Source organism: Channa argus, chromosome 2 (assembly GCF_033026475.1).
Source record: "Channa argus isolate prfri chromosome 2, Channa argus male v1.0, whole genome shotgun sequence".
Lineage (NCBI taxonomy): Eukaryota > Metazoa > Chordata > Actinopteri > Anabantiformes > Channidae > Channa > Channa argus.
The window spans coordinates 12,127,766-12,151,362 of NC_090198.1; the positions used below are offsets into that span (position 1 = coordinate 12,127,766).

Genomic DNA, 23,597 nt, shown 5'->3' on the forward strand with positions numbered 1-23,597 from the left:
GCTTTCAAACCTCAATACATAAAATTCCTCAGTGTATGTTCACCAAATAATGACAATGGGTCATGTGACAACAACTTGCTGTGCCCCTTCTAATACTTACTACACATCCTGTCAGAACTGCAAGAAACCTGACCTCTAGGAAGAAATGTTTGTCCAAACATGACAGGGGGGGCATTTTGTTGTATGCATGTGTGTCTAACCTGGTGCTCGAGGAGGCACAGAGGGAGCCGTCCATGCAGCACTGTGGCAGCGGCCAGCAGATATCTGGTGGATATTCTTGCCTTGCAGCGATGTCACAAGTGTCGGTTCTCGTACATGGTTTGTGTGGCCCAGTCCCAGCTAGACAAAGTCACAGTTTACAAAAATCTTTTATGAATTGTGATTTATAGTAATATATCAATAAAATCCAACATAAATTGGGAGACTTTATGTGCATAAATCCTGTCAGGTAAATTTACCAACAGACATAACATAAGTGGTTTTAAATTCAGCTCTTTGCAGACACTATTTAATTATTATTAATTATTGGTTTCTCTCATCTTTAGTACACAACTAGACATAACTACCTCCATTCTAAGAAGATGCTGTACCCACTTTCTAGTAAACAGAATAATAAAACTCAATATTCTTTGCTGTCCACTCTTTGGTAGTTTTAACATTACGAAAGCTTGACAACTTTTCAAATGCAACTCAGTGTGTGAAAGTATGTTACCTGTCCTTCTGAGTTGCTGCCCCAGGTGTAAACGTCTCCCGTGGAGGACAGCACCAGAGTATGTTCAGCTCCCACCGCAATATCCTGGATGTGAATGCCTGACAGAGACGGCACCTGTTGTGGACGGTTATGATTCCTGGCTCGGCCCTCTGGCAAACCAATTAGGCGGTCTGCAAAAGGAGAAGACAAAAATACATTACAGTGATATGTTAAAAGAAATAATAAAGCATAATAATATCAATTCTTTTGTGAAAATACTGCAACCACCCTCCATTTTCACTGATTGATTGTATATGAAAATAAAAAACTTTATGCTACAGCTAACAAAATGTGACTACATCTAAACCTCTAAACGGCTTTCATCAATGTTCCGCACATTGATTTGGCATGTGTTTTTACGCTGGATGCTCTTCCCATTTTTGTCCGGTCTTCGGACCGGCACCACGGCTGCCCTTGGTGGCTGGGTGGGGCCACCTGGTGGGGTGGGATTCGAACCTGCTGCATTCTGCATCCCAACTCACAAAATGTGACTCTATATACAGTATAATTATTAGGTGTACGACCAAAATTTTTTTTATCATTTATTCTGCGAATTACTTTCTTGGCGGATTTTTATAAAGACATGAGAGAAAGGAGCAAAATTACTTTAATGAAAATCCAATTATTAAAATAGTTTCTAATTTGCTGTTAAATTACTAATTGTTGCAGCTCTAAAAACTATCATTTTAAAAGAGGAGAAAAATATAACACAGCATACCTTGGCCAAAAGTAAACACTTTGCCATCTTTGGTTAAAGCCACGGAGAACTGTGTTCCACAAGCCACTTTTTGGATGCCAATTCCACACAGCACGTCCACTTTCTGAGGAGTTCAAAGTTCAATGAATAAATTCACTGAATTTTTACCATAGGTAAACATCTTAACTACTGGTTTTACTATCCAAAAGTAGACTTTACTGTATGAAAGCAAGCCTCACTGTGCCAATGTCTGTACCTGAGGTGAGGATTTGGCTGTGGAATTGCCCAGTCCCAGTTTTCCATAGTCTCCATCACCAAAAGCCCAAACTGTCATTCCATCAGCTGAGACTACTAAAGTGTGGTTCAAACCACAAGCCACCTGGGAAGGAAGCACACATCAACTGACACAACGCCAAGCATCTATGTTGATTAAACCTTCAAGCATTCAATCTTTTAAAACATAATCAAGGAGAAAAAACAACAACTGTTCAACGATTGTTGCTGTCTATACGAATGGAGTGGCCCACAGTCAAAAAAACTGGATCCATGTAGCATCAATGCTTTCAAGGCGGAATACTGACATGAAAAGAAAGAGTCACAGTACACTACACTGAGGATTTTTTATCAGACGGTTTTGAATCTTACCTGTCCGACTTGGTAGCCCTCCAGAGCAGTGACCTTCTCTGGTAGCTTCTTGTTCGAGGTGTTTCCCAGGCCCAGTCTGCCATAATCACCATTGCCAAATGTGAAAAGCTTCCCATCAGCTGTGACCACTGCAGAGTGTTTGAAACCACATGACATCTGGTGAGGAAAAAGAAATGTGTTGTTATAAAAATAAGACAAAAGGGGAAATGTAAAATACAGATATGGCTAAGCTAACAAAAGCATGTGCAGCAAAGCAGTTTATAACTCTGGGATCCTTGTGAGCTGTGGTCTTCACTATGAACAAAAGTGAATAAAATCCAATTTTAATGTGTTCACTCTCTTCCTAAATATTTTACAGTCTAGAGTAGAAACAGACTACCTGCACAACCTCCTCTCCTTGCAGAGCTTCAATCTGTCTGGGTCGGCGTTGGCGGTCACTGTTCCCATGGCCCAGCTTACCATAGTCCCCATCCCCCCAGCTGAACACTTCGCCACTCTCTGTAAGAGCCATGGAGTGTCCATCACTCCCGCAGGAAGTCACCAGCTGAGTCACAACAAACCCTGAAGAGGAGAGGAAAAACAAGGTGTTCCAGGTAAAGGTAATAGATAACTGAGAAAGGAGGCTATCAAAGTTACTTAAGTAGTGGGCTACAACTAAAATAATACTGACGTCAGAGTAGTAATCTGCAGCTTCCCTAAATGATTTCCACCAAAATGTAGATAATGGACACATCAATTATAACTTATTTTAATTTATCTTTGTGGAGCAACTTTCACTAGAGACTCCCAACTATTCAAATATTATAATAAGTCTCAGTGTGAGCTATAACTTTTAATCCCTTTTAATATTTCTGATAAGAAATTGGGACTGATTTGTTTTCACTAAAACGACACGAAGCTCCAGCAACATACCAGATCCAGGGATATATGTTTAATACTTTCAAAAATATGAATAACAATGATCCAACCTTTTCGGTGAAATATTTAAATTAAAATGTTGTGCTGTATCACCTTGAAGAGCTGAGATAACGGTAAGCACATGCAGGTCATCTGAGTTGCCTTGTCCCAGACGGCCGTAGCTGCCCTCTCCACAGGCCAATACGGTCCCGTTAGGTTGAATCACAAAAGTGCAGTTCTGACCACACACCACCTGAAGGAGGAGAAACCGTGACAAGATGATGAATAAGCAAATTAGCAAGAACCATTGTTATAAAAACATTACCAGCATATTTAACTCTTGCAGTGTACCTGGATGACAGTATTTTCTATGAACCTTCTGTGTACCTGTTGTGCCTGAGAGAATGACGGGGCAGTGGTTGGCACCAGGATGTTTCTGCCAGCCTCTGCTAGCTGGCCATGTCGCCCTGCACCCCACAGAAACACATCACACTTCCCTCCAAGATGCCAGTCCTACAAACGCCCAACACACATGCAAACAAATGTGAAAAAAAGTGTCTGAGGAGTATAAACAGAGGCAAACCATTTATTACAGTTAATCTAGATATCAATATAAATTACCTCTGGTTTTGAGGTGGCCCAGGACATGATCTGTTCATCCATGCCAGACATCCATTTACTGTTATCCTGGAAAAACCAAATCAGAAGCAATTATCATGTGTTACATATACATAGACAGGTGTCAATTATGATATACATTGCAATTCCAATAGTAGATGCAGCTCCTCAAACATAAGCAGCCTTCCCTCACCATGAGTAGAGCCATTTCATCTTTGGGCACTGGCTCAAGGTCAGGCACAGAGAAGGACTCAGGGAAGCCGGCTCCTCGAGCAAGGGCCTCTGCTGTCTTGACTGTTGTAGAAAAGCAGTCCAACCATGCCCACTCACTGGCACTCCAGGTGGCAGTTCCAGACTCTGGTGGGCAGTTTCGGAGGTGAGGTGGTACAGGGGGGCGACACAGGAGCTGGTCGAGATGAAGCCCCACAGCTAGGGAGGCGAGGCACTGCATGTAGGGGCTGTGGACAAGCTGCTCCCCACATACAACATGGGGCTAGAAGTTCAAGGAAAAAAGGCAACATCAGAAATGATGGGATATGTTTAAATCTGAAATAAGAAACACACTTGCAATGGATTTCATTTACTCTAAAAAATAATTTCCCTTTGAAGTCAATGACAGACTGCATGATCATAGCTGAGAGTGATTTAAACACACATCGGATTTATCGGTGACCAAGAGCAATACAACATGATGCTACAAGGCCCACACAAAATCTTACCTTGGATTAAAGAGACACACAAACACATTAACGTTAAAATAATTAATTTTCTTTCTAAAGTTTTGCGTTATTCTTAAATGCACAAGTATCTGCAATTGACTTGTATGACAAAACATTTTCACATGATGTTGAATTTTGTTAAGTGATAAACAAAAGTGAGTGATTTTGGTAAAATATTTTTGTGTTAATTCTAGTTTTAAACATTAAAAAGGTAATAAAACAACACTGTGTACCGTTATTAGTTAGAATTTAGACAACAAAAAGAAGTGATGCAATTAGTGGAGAGCATGGTACCTTCTCATAGGCGTACTGCTCCTGAAGCATGACAGGCAGTCTCTCCAAGAAGGCCTTCATGCAGGGGGCCATGTTGAGGCCAACTACGCCCTGCTTCTTTAGTGCTGTCCGGCAAGTGGCCAGTACATGGTTGGACATCATGAATTCCTTGGAGCAATTCACAACCAGCACATCCTGGAAATCAAACCACACAAAAACAAACAAATGAAATAGACCAGAAAATATGTATATTTATGAATTATGGAAGAATAGGAATCTGGGGAAAGCCTTACCTTTGACCTGTTGGAGCAGACAGCAACACCCACATCTGGGATCCAGACAATATTCTGTATGGCCCCTGAACCAGCTACTACTGTTTGGAGCACGGACCCATCCTGTTGGTCATGGACACACATACGCAGAATAACTCCAGTGAAAAGGTATCTAGTGTCACTAAACTGCAGTGTGATCTGTAGCTTCTGGTTGTTGGAGTGAGGGATGAATCATTTGGTCTTTTCACCTCTATACCTCCATATCAAAGGTTTTGCATGGATTTGCAAATGCGAACGTATCTGAAGTATTTACATATTTATGTATATATGTATCTGAAGCATTTATGTACACACAATCTTTGTGGGTGCTTTCATCTACATCTGTTTGTGTATTTCTTACCTGCATGGACCAGATGTTCATGAGGCCTCCCACTCCTCCAGATGCCAACCCAAGACCATCAGGGCTGAAGGCCAATGTTCTTACTGGGGTAATGTGGCCCTTCAGGTGGAAAACACATGTTGCTCCATCTTCTGACCATGGAGAAGACTGCAACACAAGTCACAACTTGTATGTGAAAGATTGCTTAAACATATTTTGTGATCTGGCTAAAAATGGGCTCATTGCATTTATGATTATAATTTTTTAGAAGAGTCTTTTTTGCATTTTACATAATTTACAATTTAAAAAGAAAAAAGTAATATTCCACTTTACCATTCAAATGGTTACATTGAAAAAATAAATAAAGGTAATTAGGTAATGACATTTCTAAAATTACCATTAATTTATGTTTTGCATCATTTTCCCACCATCCCTCTGAGTCAGTAGGACAGGATTCTGGGAAGTGAGTGATGTCCTGAGGAACAGTCCACACGGAGACCAAGCCATTCTGGCAGCATCTAAAAAACAAACAAAAAAAAAAACAAAACACAGATGTGAAAACTATAGGAAACACTGCTGACGTGCTCCAAACTTGCCAAGACTAGGAGTCTGAATGTTTCTTGAGATTGCCGCAGGTCATACAATCTGCAGAATGTGTTTCCTTTATGTTGTGATGCAAAGTTGTCCAGTGAAGAATAATCTGATAAAAGCTTGTGGAAATAATACATATTTAACATATACCTCCCTTTGGCATGTAAGACTATAGTTTGTTCATCACTGGTACCTCACAATTACTCAGTAGTAAAATGTTCCAATAATATTCTAATATAATATTATTATTCACAAACATGTCAAAATTTAGTGAGCAGTTCAGATTAATTAATTCAATGATCATTATAGAGCTGTCTGCTTTAAAGTAAAAGTGTACAGGTTTACCTAATTAAGTGGTTAGCATTTAAAAACATAAATGAAGTATACATGTATTTTTTCAAACCATTAGGTAATTTGCTAAAAATTGTCAGAAATTTATTAAAATTTCTAATTGTTTAGAAGGGCAATTGTCTATGAAGCCATCCAGAAACAAGTGCTGCCAGTGCTGTTTTGTGAGTCTGAATTCAAAGGAGGCATCCACAGCACCTCTTCACAATATGTTTAAAGTTAGTGCATATTTCTTAGTTTCAAAAAAACAAACAAACAAACAAAAACATATTATAGCCTAGTCATTTAAAATAACATACATGGCTAGCATGCTTTGGGGCTTAGGTCCACGACCAGTCAGGCTGCACCAGGCCACACCATTAACCAGGGACGGGTGTCTAAGACTCTGCAGGCAGCGCCATCCTGACCCTGGTCCCGAGTCAGAGTGATAGTCCTGACTGGCCCACAGCTTCACTGTCTCTTCTTTGGCACAGGTCAATAAGATCAGACCATTAGGATTCCATTTCATACTTGTGACTGGCTCCTTAAAAAAACAACAACACATGATCAATTTTATGATGAAATGACATACATACAAGATCTTATGCTCTAATCTTGCTTGTTTTTCAAACATGATAAAAACTACACTTTATTCAAGGTACAGATCACAACTGATTGTTTTTGTATTTCTACTTTACCTTATGTGCATCAATGACCACAATGGCCCCCTTCTCTAATGGCTCTTTGGATCCAATTAGCAGCTTGCCATCTGCATAGCCAACAGCAAAAGGCTTGTCTTCACTGTACCAGGCAATGTGCATCACTGCCACTGAAAAGGTATAGGACTTCATTTTAGCAAACAGATGTATAATGACCCGTGAAACAAAAATACTTAATTTTATAATTTATAATTTTTTGTTTATAAAGAGAAATTTAATAAATATAAAACCCTAAATGCCAACCATACCATCTTTTCTGTAGCAGTGCTCCAGCTCAGTGCGATGAATAATGGCAGTATCCAGAATCTCAATAAGGCCCAGGGATCCATCCATTCGTCCCACCAACAGCATGTCTTTGGGTTCCCCGCACCACAAGGACCCTGCCTCTTCTTCAGGCCAAGCCAAAGCTGACACCCAGTGAGGCTGCACATCTAACAGGCCTTTACCACCTTTAAGGAAAGGATCTCACAGTTAGAGCTGTCACTTTACTGTACTGAGACTATAAGTGTAGGCTGTGTATAAAATAGCTTTTCTTTTCTTTCTTTCTTTTTTTTTTAAGTTGGACTACGGCTTATACTTAATACAAAACCATGGCCACATAAAAATGCTAATGCATGTTGTGAGCTTCATTTGCTTGTGCAATAATGTCACATTGCAGTGGCACCAGAGAAAATTAACACATGAAAGCTAATAAGAGTGTGATTGTGGGCTTTCATCTTTGAGGCGATTGGAAGTGGCAAAGGACAGATGGAGCATGCTGCGGGGTATGTGGTGGGAGGAAAGAAATGAAGACTGGAACATATCCAGTCCCCAGACATATTTATTTTTAATAGGAGCTATGAAATCTTAATAACCTCTCATTTATATTCTGTGGACCACACACACACACACACACACACACACACACACACACACACACCAGTATTACAAGCTAGGCCACATAAAATATTTTAGATTGGTACAGTTCATTTTTTATCAATTCAATTTGATGTCATCATTGACATACTTTACCCCAAAGTAACTTAAAAAAATAAATGATTACCATTAACTTGCCAGATGTTGACCATTTTCTCCATGGCAGAGGCCAGATATTTTCCAGTGACACTCCAGGCCAGAGGAGACAAGCAAGGGTCACTGGGAGATCCTAAGTTTGACATGCCCTCCTCTGAAGAGTCATCACTGATTAGAGAAAACACAGAATAAACAAAAATTAGAAAAGGTTAAATTTGGCCATTTTGTGGTTAACCAGTTATGGGGCAAGAAAATGAAAATACACAGAATGTATCTTATTCTGTACATTATTCTGTGAATACTATGAGTGAAATCAAGAAAACGAATAAGAACATAATTGTGGGCTTGAGTGAAAAATAGCTTTGTGAAACAACTTCACATATCAAATTTGTTTATTACCAGGATGAGGGCAACAAACCAAACACAACAGTGCAGCAGATGTTAAACACACTAGGAAAAAAATAAAAAACACACAAAACAATAGAACACCACTTAACACTTGGTAAAGAGTACAATTTGTCAAGTAGTTATTTAGCTAAAACATGCTGGTTTTGGCCAGATCGAGGTTGGGTCTCATTCTCACCACAAACAAACCGGGGTTTGTTTGGGACTGGACCAAGACCACATCGAGTGAAGGGTCTAGGTCAGGTTGTTTTGGGTCAAACTTAGTCTGACTGCTTTGTTTAGACCTGCTCAAACATACTGCACCAAGGTGGAAAACACACCAGAGTTAAATTCCACCGGCTTAAAACACCACAACAATGTCGACTTGCCAAACATTTCATTAACTAAGAAAGATGCAAACACAGAAAAGATTTCCCTGCAAAGGAAATGCACAGTATATAATGTTTAAGAAGCCTCACTCTTTATTGAAGATGCAGGTCTGCTGAAGGGTGTACTGGTTCTTGGTTACATTCCACACCCTGACTGTGCCATCATTGCCACTGGTGGCCAACAGGCCTTTCTTACTGCACCAACTGCATGTGATGACCTGAGTCAAACAGATACACATTAATGCAGATACCATTAAAACGATCATTGTTAGATATACACTCACTGGCCATTTCATTAGGTACATTCCGTACAATCTAATGCAATCCAATACAGCAGCTCTGGCATAAATTCTAGTTTTAGCAGGTTTCCAGTTTCTAACTAAATTAACCAGTGGGTATTATGTTTTGTTCCCTTCGTTCATTTATAAATAAGTTTGACAAAACATTAGAACCAACTCCTAATGCAATGCACGCAATGCATGCAAGTACAATAATCCAATATATTACAATTTCAACTTAAAAACTAAGAAATGATACCTTTGTTAAAGTACAATTCAAAACATGTCAGAACAATTCTCTGCTTACCCTGCTTTGGTGAGCCTCTAACTTAATGAAGGAACATTTTCGCAGGTCCCCTGCCATGTCGGCAAAGGTCTGCGGCCGGCTCTGGTTGTTGTCACGGTCATGGGCAGCCAGAGTGCGAACCAGCTGCTGGGCAGCCCACTGACGGTGCTGTGAAGAAAGTCTTGAGGACAGGCAGCATGCCGCCAGAGCATTGGCCAGCTCCAGAGGGCCTACAGCGGGAGGATTATGGGAAGGATGGGCATACAAATGCGCAATTAGACCTGCTCAAAACAAGGTGACAAGGATGCCCGGTGAGTTAGAGAAGGAACACAAAACAGGCAAATATTAAAGGACAAAAGGCAGAAAAACCAAAAGGTGACCCAAGTGAACCAAGAGATGCAATGCAAAGACACTGTGTGCAGGGAGGTTCCTGTACGATTCAGATGAATGGCTGCATGAATTACACAATACACTGTTTTATTATTATAAGATGGTTACTGATTTAGAACACCCTGCTCTTACATTAAATCTGCTGAATTATAGCACATTAGTTAATAACAAACCACAAAATAAATGAAACCTAAACAATTATCTTTAAAAATTTAATTTAGTGTGTTCAATTGACTCTTTAGAAAACAAGGAAAATAAGAAAAAACTTATATAAACAGTATCCAAGATCTACTACTTATAGTAAAATTAACTATTATGATTATTTTGATTATGACAAACAAATTGGATACCGTGGAACCTCAATCCACTGCTATATCCTACTATCTCTACAAACCTCTTTTCTCCATGTCAGCCTTGTCATAAGCTGGTCGGAGTCTGGCTCCTTTATCTGCCAGCAAAGCCACCAGAGCCTGTGTGACTACAAAATTGGGAGAGGTGATGAGCTTGTTCTCCTCACTCACTCCTCGCAGAAAGCTGGGCAGGAACTTCCTTTGAATGGGGTCATCAACCGTGGTCAGGTTCATGCCTGTAGCTGCAGAGATCAGGTTCTGAAAAACAAAGAGTAGAGCATAATTACTAGTCACAGCTTTAATTTCTAATAGCAATTAGCTTGTAACTGGGCGAAAATGTCTATTGCTCTTAAACTGGTCTGTTTGATAAGAATTATGACAATTGCTTGAATATAAAATACTAGTAATGACTAGCTGTAGGGGGGTAATTAATTAATTAGTAAATAATTCTTCCCAATGATCTATTAAACTGAGCATCATATCTTATAATAGAGTTAAACAAAGCTATGATATGGAATACGATGAAGTTAGATGAGCCATCTTGAGTACCTGAGTACAAAGCTGAACCAGCAGCTTTGCAGCATTGGGACTGTTGGAGGCCAGACAGCCCACAGCTGTGCTGAGGTAAGCCAGACAGGATATGGGTTTGCTTGCTTTGGCAGCCCCACGGGGTCTTTCAGCAGGGCCAGAACCTGTAGTAGGAGTGGTGGAAAGTCCAGCTCGGCCCGCTGCCGCCAGGCACATCAGTCTTACCAGAGTTCTGATGTCAGTCAAACCAAGAGACTCCAGACCTGCAGCAAGGCTGCAGCTCGAGCCACTGTGTTAGAGGAAAGGAAGATTGGAAAGGAGGAAAAAAGGCAAAGAGATAAGAAAGTCTGTGAATAAAGTTTTGCATGACTGACACTTGTGACAATAGTATAATACATATACTGTAATTTGATGTTGGCCCCAGCTGACACTGTCCCCAATGTCTCAATCAGCTACAACATAACACTGGTGGTCTTAATAATGAAAGAGGTCAGCATGGCCTCTCTACACCTGCACAGCCCCATTCACTTTGTGCAGAGGTGGTACAAGTACACAAACTCAATACTCAAGTTAAAGTGCAAGTATTGGCCTAAAAAATAGTCCACTACAAATACCACTTCAAATATTTTATTCAAATAAAAGCACTAAGATGATTTCTGCTTTAAGTAAAATATAGATAGATTAAAGTACTCTATGTACTTGTATTGTAAAAAAAAATCTAATTATGGTAATTATGACAAAAACATGTAAAGGATCTAATAAGAAATAAGAGGCAAAAAACATCAGCATTTATTAGTTCATGATCTTGCTTGTTGTATAAAAAACAGGTCATATTTTTATAATAAAACCCATCAGTTGGTGTTAATGTCATAGCTGACAGGTGTATAGTTCAAGTTCAATTGTAAAATGGACTGGATTTTTAATGTTTTTAACTCAAGGACTATACAGTTTCCATCTCATTTATCCACCCAGCCACAAACACACACACACATTCCAACAAAAAACCATAGCCTTTAGCCTGTAGTTAGAACATGACTTGTTCTACATACTGACCCACAGCTGTCCCAGTATGTAACACCAGTAATAGTCTTCTCTTAGGTTGATACCATGTTCATACAATCGGAACATAGTCATTTTCTTGTGCAGTCTACCTGACAGACAGCAGGGACAGGGCTCTCATCACCATGGTCCTAGCCAGCAGCACCTGGGCGGCAGCAGTCACCCTCCTCAGCGCCATCACTCGGTCATGAGGGTTCTGCAGAGCCGCTGCCTGCTCCCCTAGGGTCACCCTGCCAGAAGAACTCTTATCCACTGAAGTATGACAGCCTAAAAAAACACACACTCAATTTACTGCTATAGCATATTCTTAAGATTAAAGAGTTCGAGGGAGAACTGATGACAGAGTTTCACTCTGACATTTCAGTTCTCACATACACTGCCTTTGACAGAGGTTTATGAACCCCTCCTCACCTATCTGCAGCAAGGTCTCCTCCATGCTGTTTGTGGCTGTCACCATGGCTATGGAGGCTCCCAGGGGGTCACTATCAGGAAACTGGACAGCCTCAGGGACAATCCTGTGCTCACTCAGACCTAAAGGGCCAGCCAAAAGCTCAAACTCTTCTTCCCCGGTGAGCTTCTCATCTTCATCAACATCAAGCATGTCCCAGTCCTCTGTAGCAAGAAGGCCAAACACGGACAATAACTACAAACCCACACACGTGTATGCAGAGACTATGCAGAGGCCTGAGCATCTCTAGCTAAAAGACACGTTTGGTTGATTTCAGTAGTGAAATGATGTAAATACAACACCTTCAGCATATAGATAAGACGAGAATAATATTGTAAGTCTTCTAATCAAAACACCACCACAAACAAACAAACAAACAAATAAATAAATAAATCAGTCAGTTGGTCATATCACTGCGAGATACAATAAATACATAACAATGAATTTTAAATCATTTGGTGTTACCTTCATAGACACTATCCTGTTTTCCAAGAAGGTCAGGAGCCTGTCCCTTGTATCTGCATATATTTTGTTGTATAAAAGAAGATATTTGAAGCATTTTATCAGTTTGCCTTCCTGTAATAAAATTATTTTTCATACAAAATCATTGTGCACACCTCTCCACAATGGGGACTTTGGCCTTGCTTTTGATGGCCAAGTACTTTTCTCTGCAGCCACCACACAGGAGGTAGTAAGGATTTCCACTACCACATTCTCCTCCAAACCAGCCATCTACATAGGAGCCATTACTTCGGTAGCCTTGACGGTTGGCACTGCGACCACAGCCTGGGTGGCTCTTCTTCATATGTTGATTGAAGTTGGCCACGTTGGCCTCACACAATTCGCAAACCACCACTTCATCTCTATCGTCTGTCTCACATACATGCTGTAAGGCGTGGTAGAAACACAGACACACACATTTACATTCACAGGACACAACAAGTATTTACATGTCACAAGACAAAGTCATTAGGCAAGAGAGAAAAGTCATATAGAAATAGTAGCAGAGCATTCATGCAATGCATTATATCAGAAATATGAATCAGAGATAGCTTTGCATTAATTAATGCCAAGCAACAGCTTATCACCAACATTCAAAATAATCATCTTATTTATTGTTTGGTCATTTCATGACACATTAACTGAGAGCGGGCTTAAAGGTAAAGTGTGACTGAACAAGCCAGACTATGCCTTAAAAAAGCTGGCAATTCAGCATGCACATATGAATTTACTGTGAGTGGGAAGTAATGCAGAGCAAAAAAAGAGCAGAATGGTGATGGCAGCCCTCTGACCATAGCATAAAGTCACACACACCCATGTTGGCCAGTCCAGTACCTCCGGGATCCACATTCCCAGAATGTCGGTGTCACTGGCAAGGTCCTGTCCGAACATGGCCTCCATTGTCTCTTCGTCCAGATCCATCTCTAGCTCTTCATCCAAGTTAAAGTCATAAAGAGCACCTGGGTCTTGTTGCTGTTGAAGGGATGACACTTCCCGACGTGACTGGCTTTGGTGGGCCTGAACTGACCGGTACAATCCAGCTTAGAAGGAAAGATAAGTTTAATGTAAAGAGAAAGTGGGATTTGAATATGCACTTTATCCTTGGTGTGAAAAATCTAAAATACGCCTGTGGACAATTCTTACCAGCACGGGCTAGTAGTGTCCGTGCAGCCAAGTCAAAGCGATTTTTCCTACCCACGGCAGAGCGTCCTCTGAGAGAAGCACCATTAGAGGCTGATGCACTGTCTTGCTCCAGACCCTCAGGACTACAAAGTACACAAATTTGTTTTTAAATGTGGATTTTATCATTAAACAACTAAGTTAATAAGTAGTTTTTTGTAACAATGTTCACATAATGGAAATATTTTAGTCAACATACAATAAGAAGAATTGGAATTTTAGTTACATTATTTTGAATTAGGATTATGGATAAAGTATATGCCACATCTTACCTCTCGCTGAAGCCTTCCTCCAGTTCTGACACATCTGCACTGGCTATGTCTCCAGGAGCACACAAATATGAGCTCCTATCCAAAGATTTACCTCCTGCAGAGCCTGTTGCACCCGGACAATTGGAGTCAGACCCATCTCCACCGACACTACTGCCTCTGGTGTGAGGTTCATCATGCTCATCCTCTGTACCTGGATGTTCTATCATCCACATGGCCAGTACTGTGATGTTCTGAGCATCTGCCTCTCCTCGAGCACCTGGGAATAGTAGGAATACACATAGGACATATATTACACAGGGAAAAATAACCATAGTCATAATAAATTATTGTTTTACTTTCCATCCTTTGCTGTGCTTATTAGGGACAAATTCGATACAAGCAACAGAAAGAAAGCCAAGAAATGTGCAATATGTAATATTTAACATTCTTTTAGTTAGTCCTTATATGTATCAGGTTACTATTTTATAGAGCATAATGTATTTACTTATCCCTGTAAATTTGTTCATGACTATTACTTTGTTTTACAGTGGTACTCTAGTTGTAATTGTGTTACTTGCTCCAGTAGTTGAACTATCTATCTAACTTGTGTTGGTCAGAATAATAATAATTCAACTTTAAAACTAAATTAAATGCAACACAGTTGCACCCATACAGTATTTGCCGAGGGTTTTAGTGAGACTGACCAGTGGCCTCCAGAGCTTTGGTGATCTGGCGTAGGGAAAAGCCCATTTCCAGCAGGGGCACGGCAATGGCAGGAGGAGGGGGAGATGTCGACAGCCGGCTGCTGGGGTCTGACAGAGCTACACAAAACATCAACTACCACTAAGTGAAATAATTATGAAATGTGGGATTTATGTTTGAATACAAAGGAAGGAGCAGAGAAGTATGTGATAATGTGTATTGTAGTTGTAACACTTTCTAATATGAAATTGTGATGTATGTTTATCCATTTACGTTTCTTATATCTTTCACCTGAGGTGTTTTCAAATAATTTAGCATAAACCGTAAATATATAAATTTTACTAAAACTCTACACTCTTTCCCTGGAATTCTAAATACTGCACGTTTTCACCAGGACAGTAGTACAACAACATGGCATACTCACAAGTGCCTGTTCTGTTTTGTGGTCTAGTGGGCTGGGAGTCAGGGGAGGTGAGACTCTGCCTTCGGCCAACTTCATCTGAAGGAGAGGTTGGCAGGGATGACACAGGAGGTGTCTGGGCTCGACGAGTTGGAACCATACTAGTGGTTGGGTAGCTGGAGAACATTTGCCTGTTATAACAGAGAAACATATAATTAATAATTCCTATATAATAACACGTGGAAAACAAAGCGAATAATTTCTGCTAGCTGACTGATAAGCTGTGCAGCCATCTGTTTCGACCTGAGAAGGCTGAGAGGCATGACCCCTGGAGACTCCGAAGCAGGGACAGTCTCTGTATCTGTGACAGGTGTAGTAGCAGTGGTAGTGTCCTCCAGTGAGGAGCTCATAAAGGAGGTGGTGCTGGAGGCAGAGGGGCTGGTAGTTACTGGGGTTTGTGCCAACTGCTCAGCCTCTGTACCTTCCCCTTCACCCTCTGGTTCACTTCTCACTCCTAATGAACATAAATGTTTTTTTTTTAAAAGCTGAAACATTCCTGCTAACTATACTATATTAAAACAATAAGAACCCCACTAGAAAATCATTATTAAATATAATTCCATGTAGTAATAACAAAAGTAACATGTAGCTCTTATTCAGAATATTTCAATTCTCTTCTGTTCTCACCAGATTTGACCTTTCCTCCACTGGGCTCCTCCAACAGACCATTTACAACTAGCTTGTAGATCATGGCCTGTGCCCTTTCAAGGTCTGCTAGGCCTAATGCCCGTTTGATGGGGGAGCGCATCACTGCTCGCTTGACCATATGGCGCATTAGAAACTGCAGAGCCGCCCGCACCTCCACTTCTTCCTGGCAAACTGGAGAGGTAGCAACTGTGCTTCCACTGGTGCTGGCATTTAGATCAGCATTGTGGCCACTGGGTGCTGCTTCTGGTATCACCTTGATGTGAAACAAGAGAAAAGGCAAGTGTGATTATGACTGCATTTACATACATGCACTTAAGTATCCTGATTACTGTAAATCTGCATACACATGCAGCAGATGAGTAATCTGATTTCTCCTCCACCTTGGACTTATTTTGGAAGCCTGGCATTTTAACTGTATAGTGACAGAAAACGATTCTTTATGACTCTGTGTGTGTGTGTGTGTGTGTGTGTGTGTATGTGTATGTGTATGTGTGTGTTCATGTCGTAGAACCGTGACAGCGGGAGACAAGAGGAAAAAAGGGGAGACACACGCAGCTGATTCATAATGGGAACTGAATTCTCAAAATCCATGGATAAATTGACTTATTTATACATCTATGAGGGATTTTGTGTTAGTTAAATATTCAGATATGAGTAAGCAGACAGTCCCTCATTTGATGCAGCAACAGGTGTAGAGATAGCCGTAGGTTGCACCTGTGTTTTGGATAATTATTCACAACACAGCTTACTTCATAGTTACATTTGAATAGTTGCAAGATTTTCAACTGTCTGGTGAAAATGTTATTCTCAGACTTTATGGATGTCATTTGTACAATTTTGGAATTTTAAAACTCTGGAGTCTGGAAACACAGATCACATATTGGACAGCTGCTCAGATTTGCTCATCAATTCTTCTCACATTAAGGAAAAATCATGAGTATGTTTCTATTTAGGAGTTAGTTTAATGGGGATGATTAAATAATTTTGTTTAAACATTTTAAGTTCATGCAGCTTCTTTACACTGCAGCAGAGTTTCCGTTCGCTCAAAGAGAGAGGTTTAAAGGCTGTGTCTGTGTGTTTATCCACAAATAAACTTCTCGCGTATATACAAAAAAATAAAATGTTAACCAAGTTTTTGGCAGGATGACGCATTTCACTTGGACAAACATAAAGTTTACTTGACCCGGGCAAGCAGTCAGGCATTAACGTTGAGCTCTGATGCAAGTAAACTTTATGCAAATGTTTAACCTTCTTATTGCATAGGAAAACCTAGAAAGCTGGCATACCTTTGGTATAAGCAGCAGCTCGGCATACTTGCTGCAGCTTAGTAGGGCACTGAGGGTCTTCATGGCTCCCAGGTACAGGTAGGACAACTGCACAGCATGCATCTCTGACTGGGTGGCAAAAGAAGGGGTCGAAGACTCATGACTGCGGGCACCGTGCTCATGACCTTTCTTCCTGTTGCCCTCACAAGGAGTGTGCGATGCTGCAGAAAAAAGTGCCTCATTCCCAGCTATCCCTCCACTAGCAACAGAGGAGATCTCACCCTCTGACTTTGAGTTGGGTGCTACATGTGCTTTTACTTCATCCAAACTGTGTGACACACGCAGATCAGAGGTCACTGTATTAGAAGCAGCTCCAGATAAGGTCCCACCATCATCTTTCTGTTCATTACGACCCTGCCCTTCATTGTCTGCCTTTTCTTCATTATTGGTCAGCCCATGTCCAGCCGATGCAGCACTGCGATGCTTCTTGTCGTGACGTCTTGCACTGAGCTTGGCAGTGGTTTCATCGTGGATGCTGGTAAGGTAGGTGAGGTCCAACAGTAGCGAGGCGGTGAGGCCACGGAAACGTGCTACATCAAAGGGCAGCGGCTCACAGGGTTCCAGGTTGTATAGTGGGGTGTCACTAGGCGACCAGAAAGTTGGGAAGCTTTATTAGAACGAAGTGGAGAGTAAAAAGAGACAAGGGAAGGAAACACAAAGTGAGGGAAGGGGCAGGAGAGATAGAGCACAGCATGCAAGACAAAAAGATGGAATGTGGTGGAATGACACAAACCCATGCCTCAAAATGATTTACTGGGCCAAGCAAAAGCATAATAGTTGAGTAGTAGGGCTTCAGGATTTTAGTTTTTTGTATCAACAGCATTCACATGTGCAACATTCACATTGCAGGACATGCGGTGGCAAATAAGAAACTCCAACATATCATGCTGCAATTTTCGTGCTTAATACAACTGGAAAACATGCACAGGTTTCATACTCTGTGACTAATCTCTATTTTTCCAATCACTAATTCCAGGAGCACTTGTTTTTGGAACATAACACACCATTTCAGGACAGCATGGAGCAACTGTTGGTTTGCCAGCAATTTTTTCTATGCGAACAAAAAAAAAGTACTACAACAAGCAGCTAACACTAGCAGACAGTAAACATAGCAGGAACAACTGCGATGGACTTGGAAAATGAATTGAGAGGAATAATTGAAAAGAGTTACTTGTCAAATGAATGATAGCAGTTTTTTAATAAGCCCAAGTAATTTTACACAGCAAATTAACCATTAAGTTTTTCCTTTTTTTACTTATTGTTTTGTTAGCTTGGAAATAATTCTATAGCTTCTGCTGAGTGCTTCTTGATACATTGTCAGGTTTCCCTAATAAATAGTGATAAAAAAATTGGCAACACAGATTTGAGTATTAATTTGCTACCCCATCTGAAATATTTTGAAATATGGGTTTTGAAAAGTGATCTTAATTGCAATTAGTATTTTACTCCTTATAATTAAATATGTGTAAGTAGAAACATGCAGAAAACAATAAATCAAACCAAGAAAAAAAAAAATGGAAGGTGCAACACAGAGGATATTAGAAGACTATGAATACAGGCAGCAAAGAAGTATGGCCATAGCACTTTTCAGAGAGGTACCCATAACAGAATATCATGCATACACTGCTGTTGGAACTGCTGTTGGAACGACCATGGCGCTTTCCCCTTTAAAGAATTATGACGGTCTCACCCCTAATTATTGTAATTATATTTAATGTCCAAAAACCAAAGATAATATTCAGCACCATAAATGTGACTTAGCAGTTGTTTACCTAACAGCAGTGATAGCGAAAGCATTTACTGTTAATTGCTGGTATTGTCTAAATAGAAATAAAGTAGCTGATAATTGATATACCCACTAAAATATACTAGAAAATAACAATTGTAGCATTGTACACAAAGAAAAATATCTAACATAAAGATGCCACAGCAAAACTTTTTCACCCAGTACCTGATGGTGATCTCAGCTTCATCCCACTGCACCTTAGCTGAGGTACTGCCTTCCTTCACCACACCCAACAGTGTAGCATGGCGTCCAGTCTGCTTGTGCACACATCTCCCACCAACACGAAGGCCTGCATCTGCACCCCCAATCACTGCCAGGACTGGCCACACCTCTGTACAGAGTGTTCTCAAGTGGTGCTCTGACAGCTCCCCCAAGCCATGCTGCCTACCATGGCGACCCCTTTCCTCCTCTATCTTTGCAGGCATTTCTTGGCTTTCCTTCTGAGCATCATGCTCCTCACGACTCTGCACTGAGCGACTCTTTTTCAATCTTTGACCACCACTACCAGATGCACTAGCTGACTCTCTAAAACAAGGCTTGATCTTGTGAAGACGTCCAATCAATGTTTTGTTAATGCGATGGGTCCAGTGGTCAGTGCGATGTAAGATGCGGATCAGCTGTGTGGTGGCCTCGGCCAGGACAGTGGCCATGGGGCTACAGACTGGGTCACCGGGTAAGAGATCTCGAGGTGTTCCTCTCATCTGCATGTCACAGATCTTGACCTAGAGACGAATAAAGATAAGTAAATTATATGTAAATAAACAGAACATCCTGTATACACATGAATTTTATCTATCCAGTAAATGATACAAAATTCAACAGTAAATTAAATGGTAAAAGAAAATGTCAGGTAAACTAGGGCAGAAAAGCAGAAAACAGAACAACAATGCAGAAAACAGCAGGTTAGAGAATTTATGTCTTTTTACCTTCTCTCCTGGGTTGCTGCTATAGAACATCACACAGGGATAGAGCTCTGTGGCGTCCACATCCTCAAAGGCCAATTTTGGCTCCTGTTGAAGTCACAAGTTTGCAGTCAAAGACTGAACATGGCCTGAAATGATCTTTGTGTGGTACAGTATTTTTAATGAATTGTCTTTCATTTTCTCATTGTTTCACTTATTTTCAATTTTAAATATATTTAAATTCTGAAATTTTGAAAGGTCTAAGAATGTGTTTACATGTTTGTGCAACATTTGTGAGGACTTGTGTATATGTTTGCTGATGTTGAGAATGGAGTGAAAATCATTGTGATTCGCAATAACAATAAAGCGAAAACTTCTTTTTACCCCCCATCTCTCACCTCTCCATTTTTGCCAAAGGAAATGGTTCTGGCTTCCATGTCTAGGACACAGGTGATGAAGTCTCCCTGAGTAAAGCTGCTAAGTGTGAGTGTTTGCTCTCCATTGTGATAGAGGTTTCCACTGTATGCCCGGTATAGCCACATATCTGACGTGGTGCGGTGGTTGAAATCGTGCACAGGCCATCGTGACACACCTACACACGTACCCTCATTGCCTCGGTTTTCTTTCACAATGTAAAACTAAAAGGGAAACAAAATGCAAAATGAATAGACAACTTAAAATAAGGCAGTCATTAACTTTGTTGTCCTGGGCATGAACCTCAAAAGTGTGTAATTATTGTTTTTTGTCATTTTGTCATTTATTTATTAGGAGATTATGGTACCTTCCACTGGTAACATCCAGAGGAGATACCAGTTGAGGCCAGGCCATAACCTTTTCCTCCACTGCCATGCGTCAGCCCTTGGCCATTTTCCACCACACAACACTGAGCCTTTTCCGGGTCAAAGGACACTTCCTGAATGGGAAGATTTTCATCCTCCTCTTCTGTCTCTCCCTGTTGATTAAAGTAGCTTCAGGTCAATCAAACATGCTGTGATTTTGTAGACACAGCAGATTCTATGTAGGTCATGCAAAGTCAGAAGGTTGCATGCACACCTGTAGTTTAAGTTCATGGGCTTTTTCTTTAATCTGGATTGAATGCTTGGCTTGAGCAATGGGGGCTTCCCACATGCAGTCAGACAGCAGAGAAAACAGTCGCTCAACAACCTAGAAGAGAGCAAATCACAAATCAATCTGCTGAGTGATATAGAGTCTGTTATATTGCAGGTATTGAAGAGTTACTCTATATTCTGTATTTTTATTAAGGGCAACAAAACTCATTGCTTTCTCACTTTCCCACTCTGTAATCCAAACACACAAGTTTTGTTGTCAAGAAATTGTATAGAGCAAACTCAGTGGCAAACCTGTGTCATTTGGTCATCCTCCATATTGGCCTCACAGGCCGGCAAAACTGCCTCCAGAACATGAAGAGCCAGGAGCCGAGTTCTCAAGTTTCTCACCAGAGGGACCCCTGCAATTACAGAATATCTAAATATCTCAGCTCTGTTTTTATTAGAATTAAATTACTGCACATTTATCTGCAATGTGGTACACAGTAACCTTGTTTTACCTGAGCAGCATTTCTGTGCAGCAATATTGAGCAGCACTTCAGTCCATTTGGGGGAAGCCATCTTAGACTGGATGGCTCTGGAGGACACCACTCTCCTGAGAAACACTAGGAAGTCTCCTAAATGTAGCTCTGCGGTATGCTGCTTACGTATCAAAGCTGAAAATATTGTCCACATGAATTACAGATTTACAGCTGCTAATTACATTTCAGGTGGTTAACAGAATATAAAATCTCATCAGCATCATAAGTACAGTATGGTAAATACTGCAATTGCAAAGATGATACCACTGAACACTGCAGTCTCACCAATTTTATCTTTTTGATACAAAATTAAACATGTAGTTTATAATCACTAATAATCTACATGTTTCTTCTTTAGTTTTATATTTAAAATTTCAAAATCTATTTTTTGCTAGTTTGGAGGTTTTGTGTTTTATTTGGTGTGGATGTGCGTGGATGTGCGACTGCGACTGTGACTGTGGCAAGGCATTTGTAACAAAACATCGATGCAAAAAATAGTTTTTGTTTATTGGTCTTATGAGTCATGTTTTTGTTGGTGCAAATGATGGTGTTACTATGTTTCTTCATATTTAAAAAAAGTTAATTTTCAATTAAAATGTTGTTATGAAAAAACTCATTATCTATGATCATTGCATTTGTTATCTAAAACAACACTGCTTACATGAAGGTGATAATGATTGCAAAAACACCACAGCATATTTCTTTATTACCTCTAAAGTCTTTCTTTTCAGAATCTGCACTGTCATCCTGTTTGCTGTCTTCTTGGTCTTTTCCAGAAGAAAGAAGGTTAACTCCTGCCTGAGACAGCAGGTTTTTTAGCTGACTGCAGAGCAGGTCCAGGAGTGACTGGACCACCTTGGGACTTAGCTTGTCTGCATATGTCCTACAGAGATATGAAAAGACAAACCTTGTAATGTACTAGTTGAGATTTACATGCTGACTCTAATTCACTACATTTCTACTACTCTACTTTTCTCCTAAAATCTCGAACCCAGTGCTGATGGCCAGTATCTGTAACAGTCGAGTGGAGGCCACCTTCAGGGCAGTGCTGAGCTGGGACACTCCTGGTTTCTGTAGAAGCTGGAGAGGCTGCCCCAACATAGTCTCTGTGCCACACAGCTGGGACAGCACATTGAGCAGCCCACTGGAAATGGCCAGGGAGACATCCACTGGCTGGTAACGAACACTCAGAGCAAACACGGTCACCAGGAGGAGGCGCTGCTGAGCTTCTAGCATGGAACAGTAAACAAAACATTGACAAAAGTATCAAGCTGGCTGTAGGCAAAAATTATGAGTCCTGAGCATTGTTGTGAGTCACGTTTTCAGGACATTACAGCAAGCTCAATTAAACTGTTTTTAAGAGTCGTGCCAAGTATGTTTTAATTGCATACACATAAACAATTTTGAACGAACTTAGACAGATCCCAGATTACCAGTATGAGTATGACAACTGAAAATTTTATTGAGCCACACAAAAGAATTCTGTAAAAAAAAATATTATTTCCAAATAATCTGTATATTCTTAGCCTATTGGGTCCCTGAAGCTCTACTACTAAGAATACATATAGCAGTACAATAGCATTTTGTATTACCTATGTGGTGTTTGTTTGCCTGAAGGGCTCTGTCCAGTGTGACAGACAGTTGCTGATAGATTTTATGGACTGCTGTCTGGATTTCCATCTGGAGGTTCCTCTTAGCTGCTTTTATACCATCCTGAAAATTTAGTATGAATTACTATGTTAAAACACAGAAAGCATGGTAAATCTACATTTTATTGTAAATGGCTTCTCAAGTCATGTGAGCAGCCTGAAAATGTATAATATTTTAACTCAAACAAATAGGAGTATCAAATCATGAGCAGTCTAATACTGATACCTGATAGTGATGCAGCTGTACACTCTCTCTCTTTAACCCTTCAGAACCGACTGTGCCAAGGCCAAAACAACCAGCCAAGAACTGCAACCTCACCGAGGTGAGCAGCGATGAGGACTGGAAAACACTGCTGGCTCTATCCGCGCTCCCAGGTTGGCTACCCTTTTCCTCCATGCCAGAGATCAACACCACAATCTGATGAAGTGCTTCAAGTCGCAGCTGGAGGTACAACACATCTCAACAGTCAAAAGGTTATTCAGGGTTACACATTTAATTCTTTCTTACTATAGGTTTTTGGCTACAGTTGTATATTGCTATTTTCAGAACACTAATAAAACAACTGTTTTTGCTTAGCTTAAAGATTTTTCATAT

The 23,597-nt window shown here is 40.5% G+C and overlaps 1 protein-coding gene across 16 annotated transcripts in view; it reads right to left on the reverse strand.

The window, feature by feature from the left end:
* herc1 (HECT and RLD domain containing E3 ubiquitin protein ligase family member 1) overlaps window positions 1-23,597 on the reverse strand; it is a 56,150-nt gene that overhangs the window by 6,642 nt on the left and 25,911 nt on the right. For 5 of the 16 annotated variants that reach the window (XM_067495425.1, XM_067495419.1, XM_067495420.1 and 2 more), the window contains 45 exons: window positions 23,229-23,444; window positions 22,946-23,066; window positions 22,324-22,582; window positions 22,064-22,236; window positions 21,333-21,488; window positions 21,127-21,233; window positions 20,819-20,929; window positions 20,547-20,717; window positions 20,164-20,403; window positions 19,790-19,873; window positions 19,029-19,585; window positions 17,039-17,684; window positions 15,732-16,005; window positions 15,348-15,558; window positions 15,069-15,235; window positions 14,647-14,763; window positions 13,964-14,219; window positions 13,656-13,777; window positions 13,326-13,552; window positions 12,629-12,897; window positions 12,477-12,529; window positions 11,975-12,175; window positions 11,656-11,830; window positions 10,526-10,793; window positions 10,021-10,234; window positions 9,258-9,517; window positions 8,763-8,890; window positions 7,931-8,067; window positions 7,137-7,337; window positions 6,868-6,998; window positions 6,490-6,713; window positions 5,649-5,769; window positions 5,273-5,419; window positions 4,894-4,995; window positions 4,622-4,795; window positions 3,802-4,101; window positions 3,612-3,677; window positions 3,342-3,503; window positions 3,105-3,243; window positions 2,473-2,654; window positions 2,094-2,249; window positions 1,705-1,827; window positions 1,470-1,572; window positions 713-882; window positions 201-339 (listed from right to left, as the gene is read on the reverse strand). In XM_067495425.1, coding sequence (XP_067351526.1) covers window positions 201-339; window positions 713-882; window positions 1,470-1,572; window positions 1,705-1,827; window positions 2,094-2,249; window positions 2,473-2,654; window positions 3,105-3,243; window positions 3,342-3,503; window positions 3,612-3,677; window positions 3,802-4,101; window positions 4,622-4,795; window positions 4,894-4,995; window positions 5,273-5,419; window positions 5,649-5,769; window positions 6,490-6,713; window positions 6,868-6,998; window positions 7,137-7,337; window positions 7,931-8,067; window positions 8,763-8,890; window positions 9,258-9,517; window positions 10,021-10,234; window positions 10,526-10,793; window positions 11,656-11,830; window positions 11,975-12,175; window positions 12,477-12,529; window positions 12,629-12,897; window positions 13,326-13,552; window positions 13,656-13,777; window positions 13,964-14,219; window positions 14,647-14,763; window positions 15,069-15,235; window positions 15,348-15,558; window positions 15,732-16,005; window positions 17,039-17,684; window positions 19,029-19,585; window positions 19,790-19,873; window positions 20,164-20,403; window positions 20,547-20,717; window positions 20,819-20,929; window positions 21,127-21,233; window positions 21,333-21,488; window positions 22,064-22,236; window positions 22,324-22,582; window positions 22,946-23,066; window positions 23,229-23,444 — 8,560 coding nt within the window. The remainder of the gene's footprint in view (window positions 1-200; window positions 340-712; window positions 883-1,469; window positions 1,573-1,704; window positions 1,828-2,093; window positions 2,250-2,472; window positions 2,655-3,104; window positions 3,244-3,341; window positions 3,504-3,611; window positions 3,678-3,801; window positions 4,102-4,621; window positions 4,796-4,893; window positions 4,996-5,272; window positions 5,420-5,648; window positions 5,770-6,489; window positions 6,714-6,867; window positions 6,999-7,136; window positions 7,338-7,930; window positions 8,068-8,762; window positions 8,891-9,257; window positions 9,518-10,020; window positions 10,235-10,525; window positions 10,794-11,655; window positions 11,831-11,974; window positions 12,176-12,476; window positions 12,530-12,628; window positions 12,898-13,325; window positions 13,553-13,655; window positions 13,778-13,963; window positions 14,220-14,646; window positions 14,764-15,068; window positions 15,236-15,347; window positions 15,559-15,731; window positions 16,006-17,038; window positions 17,685-19,028; window positions 19,586-19,789; window positions 19,874-20,163; window positions 20,404-20,546; window positions 20,718-20,818; window positions 20,930-21,126; window positions 21,234-21,332; window positions 21,489-22,063; window positions 22,237-22,323; window positions 22,583-22,945; window positions 23,067-23,228; window positions 23,445-23,597) is intronic. The other 11 variants (XM_067495422.1, XM_067495431.1, XM_067495433.1 and 8 more) reach the window with 9 other exon arrangements.